The sequence below is a fragment of the Olea europaea genome, chromosome 23 (assembly GCF_002742605.1).
Source record: "Olea europaea var. sylvestris chromosome 23, O_europaea_v1, whole genome shotgun sequence".
Taxonomy (NCBI): Eukaryota; Viridiplantae; Streptophyta; class Magnoliopsida; order Lamiales; family Oleaceae; genus Olea; species Olea europaea.
In genome coordinates, this window is record NC_036259.1 from 6,859,425 (window position 1) to 6,878,597 (window position 19,173).

The 19,173-nt window shown below is 33.1% G+C and overlaps 1 protein-coding gene and 1 pseudogene across 1 annotated transcript; one reads left to right on the forward strand and one right to left on the reverse strand.

Moving 5' to 3' along the window:
* The first annotated feature begins 8,531 nt into the window (after positions 1-8,531).
* Positions 8,532-11,869, forward strand: LOC111372234 (annotated as a pseudogene).
* Positions 11,786-15,559, reverse strand: LOC111372233 (light-harvesting complex-like protein OHP2, chloroplastic). The gene is made up of 2 exons (XM_022994463.1): positions 15,001-15,559; positions 11,786-12,061 (listed from the first exon to the last, which is right to left on the reverse strand). The coding sequence occupies exons 1-2, from the start codon at positions 15,435-15,437 to the stop codon at positions 11,947-11,949; spliced, it is 552 nt and encodes a 183-aa protein (XP_022850231.1). The 5' UTR covers positions 15,438-15,559; the 3' UTR covers positions 11,786-11,946.
* Between the last annotated feature and the right edge of the window lie 3,614 nt (positions 15,560-19,173).

The following is a 19,173-nucleotide window of genomic DNA, read 5'->3' on the forward strand; positions in this document are numbered from 1 at the left end:
GTTCCATGAAGTCTGCAAAGGAACTATATAAATCTTTGGAGATGAAATACAAGACTAAAGAAGCTGGAACTAAGAAGTTCATTGTGAAAAAGTTCTTGGACTACAAAATGGTAGATTTAAAGACGGTCATCAATCAAGTACAAGAATTACAGGTTCTTCTCCATGATATTCATGTCGAGAAGATGTCTCTTAGTGAATCATTTCAAGTGGTTGCAATCATTGAGAAGCTTCCTCTCATGTGGAAGGATTTCAAGAATTATCTCTAGTATAAGGGCAAAGAGATGAATTTTGAAGAACTCATTGTTTGGTTGAGAGTTGAAGAAGATAATCAAAAGTTGAACAAATGTGTTGAAAGTCATATACCACAAGCAAAGACTTAATGTGGTGAAATCAAATGACAAGAACAAAAAGATGAAGCATTCTATCGAGCCTTTCAAGCAAGGAAGTACAAGCAAAGAAGTTCAAGGGTAGTCGCTATAATTATGGAAAGGTCGGACATCGCTTTATAGATTGTTGTAAACCTTAGAAGCAAGCCCAAGCAAATATCATCAATTCTAATGCCATATCTGATGGTATATTAGATATAAACTTATCGACTATTATTTCAGAATGCAACAATGTTAGAAATTCTATGGAATAGTGGATGGATACGGGTACAACCCGTCATATTTATGCTGATAAAGGATGTTCTCATCCCTACATTCCAATTGATGGTGAGAAACTGTCCATGGAAAGCTTTTGAGTTCAAAGGTTGAAGGATAAGGCAAAGTGATATTGAAGATGACATCGGGCAAAGAACTTAACCTTAACAATATTCTTCATGTGCCGAATATTTGCAAGAACTTAGTGTCGGGTTCTTTGTTAAGTAAGAATAGCTTTAAATTAGTCTTTGTATCCAATAGGTTTATGCTTACCAAGAACAATATATATGTAAGCAAAGAATATGTAAAAGATGGACTATTTAAGATGAATGTCCAAACTATTGTACCAAAAAACTCAAGGAATAAAATATATTTTACTGCTTATATTCTTGAATCTTCTAATTTATGTAGAGGCTAAGTTAGCCAAAGTGTCATTTTATTCGATTGAACGAAACACTACACCTTTCGAACTTATTCACATCGATATATATGATTTAAGGTTTGTCCAAACAAAAAGGTGGTAAAAAGTATTTCATCACATAGATGATTGTACAAGATATTGTTATATATACTTATTAAAAAGTAAAAATGAAGCTTTGGAAGTGATTAAGAACTATAAAAATGAAGTTGAAAATTAACTTGGAAAATGAATAAAGGTAGTTTATAGTGATCAAGGTAAAGAATATGTTGCACTGTTTGAAGAATTTTGTTCAGAATATGGAATCATACATCAAACAATGAAGTCATACTCACCTCAATCTAAGAGTGTTGCTAAATGCAAAAACTGAATACTTAAAGAAATGATGAATGCAATGCAGATAAATTCGGATTTACCACAAAACTTTTGGGGGAAACTATACTTTCCTTAATAAAATACTATACAACAGTAAGGTTGAAATATCTTATAAGTTATGGAAAAGGACAAAAACCTTCCAATAAACATTTTAAAGTATCGGGGGTAGTTTACCAAAGGTACAAGAACCTATACCTAAATAAGTAAAGATTGGACCAAAGAAAATAGATTGTGTCTTTATCGAATATTCAAACAATAGTAGTGCATATCGATTTTTGGTTCATAAATTAGAAATACTTGATGTACTTGTAGGTATTATCATTGAATCAAGGAATGTAGCTTTCTTTGAAGATATCTTTCCATATAAAGAGAAAGAAATTAGCTCACATAAACTAACTTATGATACTACAAATCAAGAAGACGGGAATCGTGAAGTAAATGAAGAACTATGGCGCAGTAAAAGGCAAAGGATTCATAAGACACTTGGTCTAGATTGTCTAACGTACTTATTAGAAAATGATCCAAGGACATTTAATGAAGCAATGTTCACTCTTGAAGATATTTTTTGGGAAAGAAGCAGTTAATAATGAAATTGAACCCATCATGGATAACAATACTTGGGAATTGGTTGAATTCCCTCTGGGAAACAAAGCTTTAGGCTGCAATGGATCTTCAAAAAGAAATTGAAATTGGATGGATCAATGACAAGTATAAGACTAAATTAGAAGCCAAAGGGTATAGACAAAAGAAATGACTAGATTTCTTCGATACCTATCCACCTGTTACAAAGATCACATCTATAAGTATGTTGATTACAATCGCAACATTGCACATTTTTGAAACATATCTAATGGATGTTAAGATCGCATTTCTAAATGGTGAATTAGAAGAAAAAATATATATGGAACAACTTATGGGTTTTGTTGTTCTGGAAAAGGAGAAAAGTGTGTGTAAGCTTGTAATTGTTGTATGAATTAAAACAAGCACTTAAGCAATGACATGAAAAATTTGACAAAACTATGTTGTCAAATGATTCAAAATTAATACATGCAATAAATGTGTTTATATAAAAAAAAATATCTAATGAATACATAATCGTATGTCTATATGTTGATGATATGCTAATAATGGAAAATAACTCGAATGTTATTACTGCAACTAAGAAAATGTTGATAAAACATTTTGACATAAAAGATATGGAAGTTTCTGAAATCATATTAGAGATTAAAATCTCTAATACACTTGACGGTTTTTCATTATCTTAATCACACTATGTGAAGGCTATATTTAAGAAGTTTAAGACGTACAATGATAAACCGGTTAAGACACTAGTAAACTTAAGTTTAAAATTAACCAAAAATATTGGTGATCACATATCTCAATTGGAATATTCAAGCATTATAGGTAGCTTTATGTACATTACCAACTACACGCGTCCGGATATAGTATATGCAGTCAACGAGTTGAGTAGATTTACAAGCAATCCAAGTAATGACCATTGGAAGACAATAAATCGAGTTCTTAAATACTTAAGACACACAGTTGATTATGGATTATACTACTTGAAATATCCTGAAATGTTAGAAGGATATATCGATACAAATTGGATATTCAACCTAAAAGATTTAAAGTACACAAGTGGTTATGTGTTTACGATTGATGACGAGTGTGTTTTACTCATGAGTTTATGCAAATTTTAACTTGATTTTAAGCTATAATTCACAAGTATATAACGTTTTTAATGAGTATATTAATTTTGTTTTATAGGTTTGTCAAGATGGCGAAGGATACAAAGAAAGATCATTAAATTGAAGTTATTGGTATGTACGGAAGAGAAGTTGTAACACAGGGGCGAAATAGACAAAGCAAAGATGAGACGAACCGCACCAGAATGCAAAAAATCAAGAAGAACCAGAGTGTGGGCGCTGGAAAAAAGTGGTGCTGTGGTGCCACACCCTTGGCGCTGCAGTGCCACCTATCAATTAACGCGACGTTGTGGCGCCATATTCTAGGTGTCACGGCGTCTCAAGCACAGGATCGCTAGGGCTCAAAGTTTCAGCCTGTTTTGGAGCCCATGCGAGAAACCTATTATTCCCACATGGTAAGGGACCTATAAATACGTTTTTTCTGAGACTTTGAAGGGTTCCAAACATTCTAGAGGCAGAAACACTTTTTGAGAGAAAGGGAAAGAGATTCAAAGAGAGAAGATAACGCCAAATTCATCGTGTGAAGCATAAATTGGAAGGAGGAATTCTTGGTACAAGATCCACATTTTCTTCTACATATTCTTATTAAAATTCGGTGATGTACTCTAAGATAATTTGTTGTTGCTCTTCTTTTATTATGCATAGCTAAATCTATTGTTAGGACAAATAATGTAACCCATTTGAGATTTTTTATATTTTCTTATTAAGATTCTTGGTTTTTAATTTTTCCATATGTTGATTCTTGCTATAAATTGATTGCATTAAATTATCTGATCAGTAATTTGATGAATTTTGTGAATCATTTACAAATAGAGATATGAGTTTAGGATTTAGACCATGTAGTAAAATCCAGTACATTGGTATAACATGTAAATATACTTATGCCAGTTATTGTGGCCATAATTGAATTTCTAGGACAAAGTACTTGTTTAACTAAGTTAAATTTGCATAGAGATGTGAAATTTAATTAGTTGAATAGGCTCAATGAGAACTCGAGAGGGGTAAATTGAATGGGATAGGAGAATTCGATCGAGCACTACAATAGAATTGAGTCTTAATTTAAGATGTAAAGGTGATTAATAAATGAAATTATTCTGCCCTAACGTCCTCTAATTATTTGATCTTACAAGTTTTTGGTGTAAGCATTTATTTATTGTCTAGAATTAAGATTTAAACTCAAATTATTATAACTTTTAAATTGTTTTCATCAAATAGTGGTTAAATGAAAATTAAATTAAGTGCTAGAAAATAGTCCTTGTGGGATCGACGATCCGGACTCTTAGGTCCACTATTACTTGTTACGATTTGTACACTTGCGAAGCTAAAATATACAACAATTGATGACGGAGCTGTGTTGTGGAATTATCTAAGCAAACTTGTATAGATCAATCCACGATGGAATGAGAATTTATTGCCTTAGATAAATCGGAGAAAAAGTGGAACGGCTTTGTAATTTTCTCGAGGATATTCCATGTTTGTGAAAGCTGGTTTCTGCAATTAATATATATCGTGATAATCAATCGGCAATACCAAGGGCACAAAATAATACGTATAATGGTAAATCTCAACATATCTATTGGAGACATAATATCATTAAACAATTGATATTGAATTATATAATCTCAATTAGCTATGTTAAATAAAAAGAAAATATAGCGGATCATTTGACAAAAAGACTACAAGAGATCAAGTATACCATCTTTCGAGGGGAATGGGCATGAAGCCCATTGAATAGAATCACCATAGTGATAACCCAATTTTGTAGGTTGAAGATCCCCAGATCTTAGTTCAATGGGAAAACTAAGTTATGAAATATTCGAGGTAAAACACTTTTTCTCATTCTTATAGACTTAAAGTGCTAGAATAAAAAGTGTATAAAGATACACGTATACTTTTAATGATTTTATCTCGGAAGTAGCCAAGAGATGTATGATGCGATACTATAGGAGATCACCTTTGTAAGTGTGAAGTGAGATAGCTTCTACAAGAATTTGAGGCTTAATTTATCTTAAAGCACTTATGAAATCAAAAGTTGTTCAAGATCAAAATGAACAAAACCATGAGAACCGAAGTAGTTAGATGAGTTATGATGTTAATACAGTTGTTTTGATATCCATGAGTGACTGAACGGTTCAAAATATCCATTCACCAATTAGCCTAGTAAATTCGATTGTATTCGATTAAAGAAGGTTCAAAGCCGCCAGCCACCTATCCTAATGCTATACCTTGTCCTGTGTACTCATTTGTTGTTAGAGTCTGCATATTATTTACATATTGTGAAATTTTAATTTATGTGGGGAATTGTTGGAAATTGGTTTAAAAGAGAAGTAAAATGGTTTAGTACGAAACCATAGAGTGAGAAAAGTCATTGAGTCAACTTCGGCTAACTATTCGAATTTGATCTGATAGTCAAATTATGAAAAAAAAATAGATTAACTTTTCTACTTGTTGAGTTGATTGTCTTGGTATATTTGAAATCTCAAAAATAATTTCGGATGAATGAGAAATTACGATTCAAATTGAAAAGAAAAAAAGAAAAACTGGCCGAACATTTGCCTAACTCTAATGCTTGACTAATGCTTGACCAGTGAGTGAGCAGCAATGACATCGCTTGAGTGAAAGTCGAGCCCCAGGCGAACGAAAAAGTCCATGCATAAAAAACTCTAATGGCATTCGAGTAGCGCGCCAGCAGTATGTGAGCGATGGACTGGTTTGCAGCCCTTTGTAAAGGCTGGTGAGTTTTAAGGTGTGTCTTTTCACTCAAAACATCTCTTCTTCTATCAATAAAACTTTTGGGGATGTCCTTTACAATATCCCAACCATATGCAATCGTAGCATAACATAAAAACCATATTTCCTTAGCTTAAATTCTGCATAAAAAAATTTGTTTCAATTTCATCCGAAATAAGTACAAAAGCCATCTTTTTAGTTCGTTGTTTCTTGTGTGTTGGAGTGCTACAATTATAAGAAGGTAATTGTTATATCTTGGAAGTTGATTGCCATTATCCTTGGGCATCGTTGCGGGGTTTGTTTCAATTTCATCTGAAAGAAGTACAAAAGCCATCTTTTTAGTTCGTTGTTTCTTGTGTGTTGGAGTGCTACAATTATAAGAAGGTAATTGTTATATCTTGGAAGTTGATTGCCATTATCCTTGGGCATCGTTGCGGGGTTTGTTTCAATTTCATCTGAAAGAAGTACAAAAGCCATCTTTTTAGTTCGTTGTTTCTTGTGTGTTGGAGTGCTACAATTATAAGAAGGTAATTGTTATATCTTGGAAGTTGATTGCCATTATCCTTGGGCATCGTTGCGGGGTTTGTTTCAATTTCATCTGAAAGAAGTACAAAAGCCATCTTTTTAGTTCGTTGTTTCTTGTGTGTTGGAGTGCTACAATTATAAGAAGGTAATTGTTATATCTTGGAAGTTGATTGCCATTATCCTTGGGCATCGTTGCGGGGTTTGTTTCAATTTCATCTGAAAGAAGTACAAAAGCCATCTTTTTAGTTCGTTGTTTCTTGTGTGTTGGAGTGCTACAATTATAAGAAGGTAATTGTTATATCTTGGAAGTTGATTGCCATTATCCTTGGGCATCGTTGCGGGGTTTGTTTCAATTTCATCTGAAAGAAGTACAAAAGCCATCTTTTTAGTTCGTTGTTTCTTGTGTGTTGGAGTGCTACAATTATAAGAAGGTAATTGTTATATCTTGGAAGTTGATTGCCATTATCCTTAGGCATCGTTGCGGGGCAAAGTCGATTTAAGGACAAAGAATTTAACTCGCACCTCGACTTTGCATCCATTTTCTTAGTATTACTTTGTCCAATTTCGTTGGCATTTTAACTTCCATTTCTTTGGTGTTTATTACTCAATTCCTTGCCGTTACTACGTCTAATTTAGGTAAGGTTGGAAAGTTCACTTTTAAAGAAGTCACTCAAATTCATTATACAAACAAACTTTTGCATATCCATAGTGTCTAGGATATTGTTAATGCATACAATTAACAATAAAAAACTTCAATATAAAAGAAAAACTTACAGTTGAGTCTATTTTTGAAATAAATACTTACACATACTCTTTTATTAAGAAACCAATGGTCCTTCAACACTATGAAAGGATCTCGAGACCAACTAAAGTATGAAATGTAGGCATCTTCGAGAGATTAATTGGTTTCGATTGAAAGAAACTTTTTTCAAAATTAGTACAATAGTATAATGTGAATTCAATGACAAATCCTTGTTGAAATCTCAACCTTCCTTCACCATTAAGAATAAAAATTTTAAAAATGATAAATTAAGTGTGCGTGGTTGGAACATGGCTTGTTTAATTATAAACTAGTTTTTGGTTCAGAAAAGTGGCACCATCAAGAATCACATTTTAGTATTTTACTTCAAAATTCAAGAATATAAGATTATTATATTTGATTATTCAACTCGTTTCTAAATTTGAAAGGAGATGTGCATTAATGAAGAAAAAGGGTTTTAATGTGTATGAAACTATTAAACTTTATATCAATTAATAATATACTATCTCCATCCCATAAAAATAAATTTATTCTATTTTCACGGGAAAAATTAATAAATATATGTTAGAACTATAAATTTTATTTACATTTTTCTACTATATATACCCCTACATGGAATAATGATAATTCATATTTGTTGATAAGAAGATACATTAAATATAAGTATATTAGAAAAGAAAAACATACATATCTTTGTGGGACGAAGGAAATTTGAAAACCTTTATTCTTATTCCCTCGCATGATCATTTATTAGTCATCACTGACTTGATTTCATGTAGAGAATTCTAAATTCTAAAAAGGTTACTTTAATTAAAGTATCCATTCTAAAAATAAAAAAGTAGATTATTCAATTCACTAGGTATTTAGCCATTAATTATTGATGAAGATAAGATTTAAATAAATCTACGAATTAATCTCCAACAATTTAATCTTATAGTTATGATGGGTAACACAGTATTCCAACCAAACATAATATCTATGTTCAAGTAATGCGGTCATCTATTTATAAAATTTTCAAATTTTTGATAAAAATTTAAAATTGTTTTGCTCATTAAGATTTAAAGGAATATATTTGATCATTGTTTAACTGATAAAATTTTTAGACGAGGCAGCTGTGGGTCGTTGAAGCCAAAACTTAGGATAGTGTAAGTGCAATAAGTTTAGGTTATTTTCATTCAATTCTCAACCTATTTCAATAACCCTGGGTAAGTAGGAAAAAAAAAAAGAAAGGAAAAAAGAGAAAGGGTTTACTGAAGTGGTGGCAGACACGCTTTCAGTATATATATTTCAGAAAAATAGTGACTTTAATATGGCTATAAGAAGGCCTGTTCCATTGAACCAGAAGAAGATATACGTATACCCCATTTCAGTTAATCATGGATTCAATATCTTCTGGTTTTTCTATCTCTTTGGTTATTTTTCTGGTGTTTTCTTCTACTGTTTTACATTTGACAGAAGCAAAGCAATTAGTGCAGGGACTCTCATGGAGTTTCTATGATTCTTCATGTCCTACGTTGGAATCCATTGTGAGGAAACAGCTGCAAAAGGTTTTTAAGGATGATATTGGTCAAGCGGCTGGCTTGCTTCGACTCCATTTCCATGATTGGTCAAGCGGAGAGGATTTCTCTCTCTCTCTCTCTCTCTCTCTCTCTCTCTCTCTCTCTCTCTCTCTCTCTCTCTCTTTTCTTAACACACTTTAGCTTATAGGATACAACTATATATAAATATATTCTTCATCTTAAAATAAGTAAGATTTTAGAAGAGATAATAACTAAATATGTTGTTAAAAGTTTATAAAGATTTCGATTCAAGTTTTGTCGATCAATATTTTTGAAAATGAACTCATCATGTATATGATATAATGCGCTAAAGCTAAGAATAAATAAATTATTCAATGATTCTTTTCTCATTAAAATGAAAAATATAACCGTTATCTATCACATCAAGCTATCAAATTTGAATTTTTATATCTTGTGTAGGACTCATAACCACTATACTTTTCATTCTCGTGAAAATCGGGCCCAAACAAGCTCATAGTTTTGTGATAAGGTATTTATGATCCTGTAGTGGACCCCGTTGGGCTCAAATAAAGCACACTTTTATTTAACTGGCCACATATTCTACACTAGTGTAATTGATAATAACATATTTCGATTCTTGGAGACCAAATCAAATCGTAATTTTCATAGGTCACGTATAAAATTTTTTTATAGCATATTAGGAGTCTAATTGTAGAACAAATAATATTTAAGATCTGTTCGATAGTGATTATGAAAATTGATTTTTTGAACGTTAGAGGGAAAAGTAGATCTCACATGTGAGTGAAGAAGTAAAAAATGACGGTTGAAATTGTGAAATTATGGTAAAAAAAAAATTTGATTTTTTTGGATGAAATTGCTACCAAATAGGGGCTTAAGCGATCAATTTAAATAATAATAATAAACGTAAAATTTGGCATAAAATTCAGTGACCCAAGAGAAGAAATTCTTAATATATGATTATGCATACAGGGGTGTGATGCTTCAATTCTTCTAGCCGGATCGGCGAGCGGGCCCAATGACCAGGAGGCACCATCGAATTTGACCTTGAGGGCTCAGGCTTTTAGAATCATCGATGATCTCAGCCGTTTCGTTCGTATGCGCTGATATCGTTGCCATTGCAGCTCGTGATGCTCTATTTCTGGTAAATCTAATATCATGAATATTTTTTTCTAATTTATTAAAAACAATTTTGAATTTTAGATCACATGATTTTCTATGAAATATCGGATCGAGATCAAAGTAGTGCTAAATTGGATCAATTTGCTATGAAGATGTGATGCTTCGTTGTATTAAAACCATTAATGAAACAGTCAAAGAGAGACATCAACATCAAGACAGCGGATTAGGCCTTCCACACCCGTTGGTGTAAAAAAAAAAAAAACAATAAAAAATAATTACTATTATTATAAGCATTTTGTAGCATTACATTGACAAATTCAATATTTTTTGAAGTCTATAAAGTGAATTCGATAAGCTTTAACTAATGTTATTCATTAATAATGATTATGAATAACCCTGGATATTAAGATTTCTTGCCAATAGGTCCCCTAGTTAGCCACCGGCAACTAAATTAATAATAATCACCGATAATAATGAATATCATTATTTTATATTATAAGAAAATCTAAAAATAATTTTAGGAACGAAGGTACCTTACAAGAATTTAAATATTTCCTTTATGTTGGACTTAAGGGTATTAAGGTGGCTCAAGCCCCTATACTTAGATTGGAGCTGCGTTGAGTTTAGGTTGACTATTACTTAGCCAACTTACACTCAATGCATATAGGTCGTGTTGAACCTCTGGGTCTAGATTGCCCATCAACTAACCAATTTACACTTGATGCATAGAGGTCGAGTTGAATCGAGCCTTTTGAGTCTAGGTTGACCATCACTTAAGCCAACATGCTAACTATGATTCTTTTGACTATTGCAGTCCGGTGGCCCTAACTATAGAGTTCCTTTGGGAAGAAGAGATGGACTCAACTTTGCAACAAGAAAAGAAACATTGACTAACCTTCCTCCACCATCAAGCAACACAAGTCCACTTCTTACCTTCCTTGCAACCAAGAATTTCGACCGCACCGACGTAGTCGCGCTTTCTGGTGGCCACACCATTGGCCTTGGCCATTGCACTTCCTTCACTGACAGACTTTATCCCACACAAGACCCTACAATGGACCAGAACTTTGCCAACAATCTTAGAGTCGTTTGTCCCGTTGCTAACTCTTCTAACACCAACGTACTTGATTTCCGATCCCCCAACACGTTCGATAATAGTTACTATGTTGATCTCGTGAACCGACAAGGCCTTTTCACGTCGGATCAAGATTTGTACACTGATAGAAGGACTTGGAGCATTGTTACGAGCTTTGCTAGTAATCAAAGGTTGTTCTTCGAGAGGTTTGTGATATCTATGATAAAGATGTCGCAGTTGAATGTGTTAACCGGGACGCAAGGCGAGATTCGTGAGAAGTGCTTAGTTCGAAATTCTGATAATCTATCACTGTCTTCTGTTTTGAAAGAGGAAAAGGGAAGCTGGTCTGCATTTTGTAGGTTGTTCTTGTTTACTTGTTGAAGTGCTCCTTTTAAGTGAAAATATTTCCAGTAATGTGTGTTTTATTTTAAAAGATGAATGCTTTTGGCAGAGATGGAGACTGAAACAAAAGTTATCAATGTGTAATATAAGCTTTGTTAATACCTACTATAATCTATTGAATAAAGGGTGAGCATTCTAGCTATCAAAATCTGCTTCGTCAGTTCATCCTCCTTTATCCTTTGACGATATCTATATAAAATGCCATATCGAATAAAGATGAAAACATTAACCAACTCATAAGGCATTAGATTGCTCTTTCTTAATAATATTGACATTTTAAGATGAAACCTAAAGTTTTAATAACCTGCAATAAAGGGTGTGAGGTATTTTCCCGTACTCAAAGCCTAACTATACAACATCCAATGAACAACTCTATGCTACTTCTTGCAACCAAAAAAGACGTACTAATTTAGCACATCTCGCATTCTTTTCACGCATTCTACTGAATTGCTTCACCTTCGGAAAAGTCGAAAAGGACAAGATTCCATAGAAATACGAGGAAAAAAAAAATGCTCTGTATTTTTGAAGGACTGAAATATCTGTGACACATGCTAAGTGGAATAATGCAAAAGCTATTGAACAAATTAATCCAAATACACTGAAACATTCGCCACAAATTTGACAGTAGTTCGAGCCTCAAATGTCAAGAAAAATTCAGTCCAGATCTACGATTCCAAAGTTGGAGAGGAGAATTTTAACTTGATCGACAAAGTCCGAGCCTGTTGCATACTCTGTCAACATTCCCACAGCAAAGCCAAACATTGCCCATCTGCTCAATCAATAATTTACACACAAAGCCAGATGAAACATAACCAGACTAATAGCTGAATCCAGTGAAAAATAATATGAATGCATTCGTTCGAAGGCATGTTTGATTTTATTGCACACAAATGGAAAATATCTTTCTTTTGCTTATTCTTCTAAGCATGAATTCCCAAATGTCCTATACATTAAGGCCACAAAAGCATTTAGCTTAGGTGATTCATTCTTCTGTCTATTTCTCTTAGTTCTTTATCATCTCAAGTAAGTTGTTTCTCTGCTTGCTAGCAGAAGAAACATAAAAAAAGGTTTATTCTGTTTCTTCACCACGTTAATTCTGAAAGAGCATTTTTTGGTTAAAAAAAATGAAAACTGAATTTCATTATCTATGTACGAATTGACACGAAACCCTCAAAGGAAGTTTTTGATAAATCTTGTTTTTGGTTATCTGGCAGATCACTCAAACCTCCGGCTGAGGTGAAGAGAATCAAACCTTCATTCATAAGTTGATCACCACTATCTATTTTATTCATATATTTTTATAAGTTTTCAACACGCGATGGAAACGTGTGGACACACTCAAGAAATTGGTTGTGATGTACTTTGTTCACTAAAAAGAATGTCAACTTTAGTAGAGCTTTTCCAATGTTATCTTATGGTTTCTATGCCTCTTAATCATGCTAGGTTTTGTTCATACTGTGTATTTACATTGTTGCAGTATAGGAATTCAATTCAAAGAACCAGAATGTTAAGGACAAGAGAATACAACCTTAAAAAATAATTCCAAGATTCATCTAAGGGAAGAAGAAACAGGCAGCTAGCATTAGCAAGTGCATTGAGGCTAATTATAAAGCACTTAGAGCACCTCTTCTGCAATTAGTTCAGGCTAGATAAAGAGACTGCGACAACTAACAACCTAAGCATGATTTCAACGAAGAATCAATTTTTTGTATGGCACACAACTCAATTTTTTTTCTTTCCTCTTAAATTTTCGGAACTAAAGGGCAATGAGAGCGATGGTAAAATCATCTCGAGATTAATTTTCTCATTAATCTTGTGAGTGTACAAGCAGATGCTAGTATGCCCTCAACTATACTATGAATGGTAGGTAGAATGAATCTCATGTGATTGTAAGATACATGCATTGTCTTCTAATTTTATTCAACAACACAGTCATGTTCATTAATTCGAAAACGTTATTAGGTTCCGAACTTGACACTTGACAGTGATTATTTTTAAACAAAGTTGATTAATGAACAATGACCAATTTGACATGTTTATTCTGAATACCACTGTCTCCCTTCCCCTTTTGTCCTAGTCTCCTCTCGTCCAAAAAAGTCTTCAAATTCCTTCCCATAAGATTTCTCTAGTTTAATGTCTTCCACTTTTACGCAGAAATAATCAAACAATCAAGTCGAATTATAAAACTAAGAAGATTATAGAAAATGAGTTTTAACAGTTTTAGGAATGATCATGTCACACCATCGGGAGAATGGGAAAGCATTGCTGAAATGAATGAGAGACAATGGCATGTACCATTTCTCTAGGAATAGAAGCATTGTTTTACAGAGTACCTTTCTATACATTCTTTTTAATAATTCTTATTTTGAGAACTTAAGATGGGATCAAATATTCATGAAAAAAAGGCATGTAGTTGAATTAAGGGTTCAAGAAAATTGTTTTCACTTAAGAGTTATCCAAATCAAAACACTGGATAGATGGAATGAAGAATTAAGGTACTTAATATCACAAAATCATGTAATGTCATATAATCAATTGGCTGTACTCTCAAGCAAGAAATCGAAAGCAATAAACCGTTTAAAGGCTTTAATTGATGACAACCAATCATCAAAGTAGTGACATTTTCACAGAGGAAAATTTTATTGGAAGACTCAACCATTCTTGTGGGTTTATGATTCTACAAAGAAGTGTCTTCCCACCCATTCCAACATTATAAAAGAACTCTCCAGCTTTATATCTCTTTATTATGTTTGTTCATGATCATTGATACCAACCTAACAACAAATACACACAATCCCAAATGTTTTTTTAGTATAGGCCTGTATTCATGGTCAAAACACACATCAATAAGTATTAAATTCCTCATTGTATAGCATATAACCATTTACAATCAAACCTCTATGTTTTTCAAGTAGCAATTTAACATTGCTTTTGTAATTTAGCCCTTGTTTGATTCTCGTTATTCTAAAAATTCATTTTTTCAAAATTCATTTTCAACCACACATTTTTCAATAAAATAATATTACAGCAAATCCAAAACTTTTCCTTAATTTTTAACCACACATTCTCCATCAATCTACTATTCAAAATGCATTATTTCCCCCAAAATGAGAATCAAAGAAGGGCTTAATTGAGAATCAAAGCAGAATGATTCAACTATCCGACCATTTTCTAACCAGCCTAGGTTCCACTTAGCTAATAAGTAAGAGTGTGTTTGATTGGCATGAAAAATATTACCTAGGAAAGAAAATATTTTCCATCTTTTGTGGAAAATAAAAACCACCTCTACCCAAGGAAAATTAGGCATATTTTCAAAAGTTGGAAAATGTTTTCCATGAAAAAAAAAAGCAATCAAACACTCCAAATAGGAATTTGGGTGGAAAATTGATATTTTTCATGAAAAATAAATGTAATCAAACACACTCTAAATGTTTGCAGCCTGGAAACGACTAAGGAGTTGGGATCAGAAGTCAATCTGGGAACCCAGGGTATATGATTTCCAACAAGCAACATGGTGGGTGAATAATTTTCATCTCAATTATCTTCAGTTCATTATTCAATAACTGAACTTCTATCAAGATTTCAGTAATCCGAAAAATAAATCTATTAAATGTAATCATATAAAAATGGGTCCTATTGTCCTAATCCAATTCCACGAAATATGATCATGAAAACTGAAAGATAAGCAGAGAAAGAGAAGATTATTACCTGCCATTGGCAATTTCATTCTTGCCAATGAACCCAAAGAAAGGGCCCTGATCAGCTTCTTCAAGCTTCTTCTTCTTGAAATACTCTTGCAGCTCCTTAGCCTTCTGTCTCTGAAACTCCAAAGTAATCACACCCTTATCCGCCACCCGCGCACTTGGAGTCGGCGTAGGCGGCGGAGGAGGAGGAGAAGTGACCGGAGTTGACGAAATTGGTGCGGATGGTGGTGGAGATGGTGGAACTGGCTTTACAGGTGGAGGAGCCACTGGTCTTCTAAAAGGGCCTTCAGCCTGAGAGTTCCTGATCGTAAAAATGGTGGTAGGATTGGTTGCAGAGAATCTAAAAGTGGATGATGAAGATGAACAAGGTGAAGATGAGGAAGAAGATAAAGGGTTGCGAAATTTGATGCATGGAAAAGAAGATGATGATGCTACTGACATTTTTTCTATGTATAATTCTTTGTTTCTGGTTTTGTTGTGTACTTGACAATCTTGATAGGTTTGTTTTGTATGGCTGAAGAGTGAAGAACTGGTAGAGAAGATAGTGTGGTGCGTATGTGTTTTTGTGGATAAGACATGGCCAAGTTTGTGCAACGGTGGTTAGCTTACAAGCCACATAAAGTGGCCAACTTATGAATTTTCACAATGTTTACTTTACATGAACCACCTAATCTAAACTTCAAATCATTCAGGATCCAATTAGACCTTTGAATAGTCAAAAATTACTTTTAAAATTATATATTTAAAAAAACTAATTTTAAATTTAGTTTGACAATTTTTTAAAAATAATTTGTTGAGTTAAAAAAAAAAAAAAAAAAAAAAAACTGATCTTATAAACTATTTGACATGACCCTTGAAAAGTCAAAGACCATTTATGAAATTAACAAACTACTTTTCAATATGTTCGAATAATTTTTTGAAAATACTTTGTCTGATTAAAAGAACTTTGAAAAGATATTGACCTGAGACAATTTTCTCAAGAAGCTTTTCTACATAAAGCGAAAGCAAAAATAGATGTCATGCCAAAGTGTCAAGTCCCCTTACGTAGTAGAGAGAGCTTCAGCCTTCACGTGAGAACAATGGTCTTCGAAAAATACGATGTAATAGTAAAATTTAAAACAAGAACGGTCTGGCATAGCATTTAAACCAGAGCTAAATAAATGAACATATAGACTTGCCAAAATAGTCATTTCCAGTGAATAAGCAATATATGTTTGATTCACACACTGGCAATCCGGTATAGATAAAAGTATATATCCCTTACAAAATCGCTAAGGAAAGCAGCGAACTGCTGTTAGTTGCAACCCACAGGTAATTTCTGCCTTTTATACCAAATCAGTCCACACAAATTATACATCAGTTTCGGTTAAAAATCATACATGTTGACATCGGCAACTAACATACAGAATGATAATTCGATACATCCTCCCAGCAGAAGAATAGACAGAGAACATTTCAAATCAAGATGAGAAAAATAGAGAATTGAATTTCAAGCAAGAATATAAATGCAAAAGATCAGTCAACAAAAGCCACAGGATATGATCTCTGTTCTTGGGGCCCCAAAAATTTCATTTGTGTTGCTCCGATCGTGACAGAAAGCTCTGATAAGCAGATCTTAACTCACTGCAATCACATAGAGTGCATAATTAACACACTAGACGAGCATTCATGTAAAATAAAAAAAAATAAAAAAAAAAAAGATGTTACAAACAAATGTCGAATATTAATCACTACTCACTACACATAAACAGTGCACATCTCCGTGAAAATAAATTTGATAGATGCAGAACAAACATTAGTCAAGTCATTGCATATAAAGTAGTAATGATTTATGAGCTTAACTGAAAATACAGATGCCAAAAATTGATAAAGCATCAATTAGATCATTAACTCCTATATAGTATATACATAATATTATTAGCAATGACAAGCACGGACTGTGGAAACCAAATCACAACTAAATTACAGAACAATAAGAAGTAAGCCAAGGCAGCATAATCAAATAAAGATAAATCTAACTTTTGAACTATATATAGGTCCATTATTAACAAAAACGATTATAAAACAAATGGAACAGCAAATGGTATATGCACATTACTCATTAGCAAAGCATCTAACTCAACATTGACATCAAATAAGAGGACCCAAAAGTTTAGCATACTAATTTTGGATGCTGATGCTGATATTGATTATATACATGGAAACGCAGAAATTATAAAGAACACAGACTCAAAGCAAGTTACGAAGCTTTATCCCTAGAGTTTTCATCTGTTCTCTTTTTTGCCAGACAAATTCCTTAATAAATTAATAGATTACTAGACTGTAGAAAGACCTTATTTAGGACTTAAGTCCTAATCTTCATTCTCTTTCCCAGTAATACTCATTCACGTTACTTAATTGTTATCAAAACATTCACAGGTCTCATTTCAACATGCCAAAAAAATTCTAAACTTCTTCTAATTAACTTCCTAAGAGTAACATTTAATCATATCATAAATTCATTTCTAAATTTAAGCCCCGTTTGTTTCTCATTTTTGGAAGAATGATAATGAAAAATATAGCTGTTACAGGCCCTACACAAGAGATAAAAATTCAAATTTGATGACTTGATGTAATGTATAACGATCATATTTTTTATTTTAATGAGAAAATAATGGAAAACAAACGGGGGCTTAATGCTATCGAGTTCCTTCACCTATTCATACATAAATATGGATATCCAACATCCTAATACTTACTATAGCCATGTTTGGCCCCCATTAAATTCTATTACATTATATTTTATTTTTCTCTCTCCTATTTTCAACCACACAATCTTCTATGAAATAATATTACACGTAAATCAAAAATTTTTCCTTCTTTTTCAACCACTCATTTTAAAAAAAAAATACTATTTCACCCATTTCCAATCCTAAAAATGGGGGCCAAACAGGGGCTATAATTAGTTTCTTCATAACCCAGCACCCTGTATGGCAAACCATAGCTGGACAAATAGATTTTCCGTAGTAGCAGCTACACAAATATGTAATGGAGAACATCATATCTGTCAGCAAGACCTGACTCAACATGGATAAAATGTGAAAAAAGACTCAACATGACAGGTTCATCATGGGGAACAAGTAATGCATCATTGTTATTATTATCAGCATTTTTATTATTATTATTTTTTTGTGTGTGTCTCTCTGAGAGAGAGAGAGAGAGAGAGAGAGAGAGAGAGAGAGAGAGAGAGGGGGGGGGGGGGGGATGGACCAAGATAACATTGACAGAAGGGACTAAAGGATTAACGCTATGATATCCCAAGGACAAGTTATATAACTAAATAGCACATGATGCCTCCTCTGTAGCATTCATGCCTGTTACATGGGCGCATAAAATGAAGAAGTGAAGGCCATATCTTACCAAGACAATCAGCCACAGCCTACAAACTCCTCAATTCAACTCTTAGTATCTTTTTAAGGGATAAAACTGCTTCTAAAAAGATACATGTTTTGTATAGAACATATAATTGAATGCTAATAGTCTCCTAACAGTCTTGGATACAAGATCAACTTCAATCAATAGCTTTAAGAAATCAACATATATCTCTTTATGCATGATCTTGTCCTGCATCTAAGACTTTCTATGTTGGGAGGTCTATTAATACAGGTATTTTTCTTCTTTTGACAAGCCAAAATAATCATAAGAAAGGAATCAGAGTCTCAAAGGGCTTTACATTCACCAAAAAGGTCTTATGTAAAATTTGGAATACTTAGAATATTAACTAGACTGCCACTTTTAGACAAAATTCAACCAATGTTATTTAGTCCTTAAAATTGTCATTGTTAATCTCAAATTCTGAACTCTACTAGTTTCCCCAACCCCAAAGAGACTTCAAATAAAAGCAGGAACATCAACCGAATTTCTCAAAGGTTCTTGCTTCGATAAGATGGTTTTTATGTGTCTTAAGTTGTCAAACTACAACTTAGCGCCGAAAATTCCAAGCTATCTATATTTTTGAAGCTATAGACTATTAACCAAACTTCAAATCATATGGCAAGCAAATACAACATAAATGATGGCCAGTCAAGTCACAGTAGAACATGTATACGGCATATAAGGAGTGTCATTGATCATTGCAACATTTTTTGGGCTGCCGTGAAAGAAGTTATAATTTGGCATTAACATAATCTATGCCAAA

Excerpts from the sequence above, each read along its gene's own strand:
- LOC111372233 (XM_022994463.1), bottom strand. The coding sequence starts at position 15,437 with ATGTCAGTAGCATCATCATCTTCTTTTCCATGCATCAAATTTCGCAAC. Across the intron at positions 12,062-15,000 it reads AATGAAATTGCCAATGGCAG|ATGGGCAATGTTTGGCTTTG; the intron begins GTAATAATCTTC and ends TTGATTGAGCAG.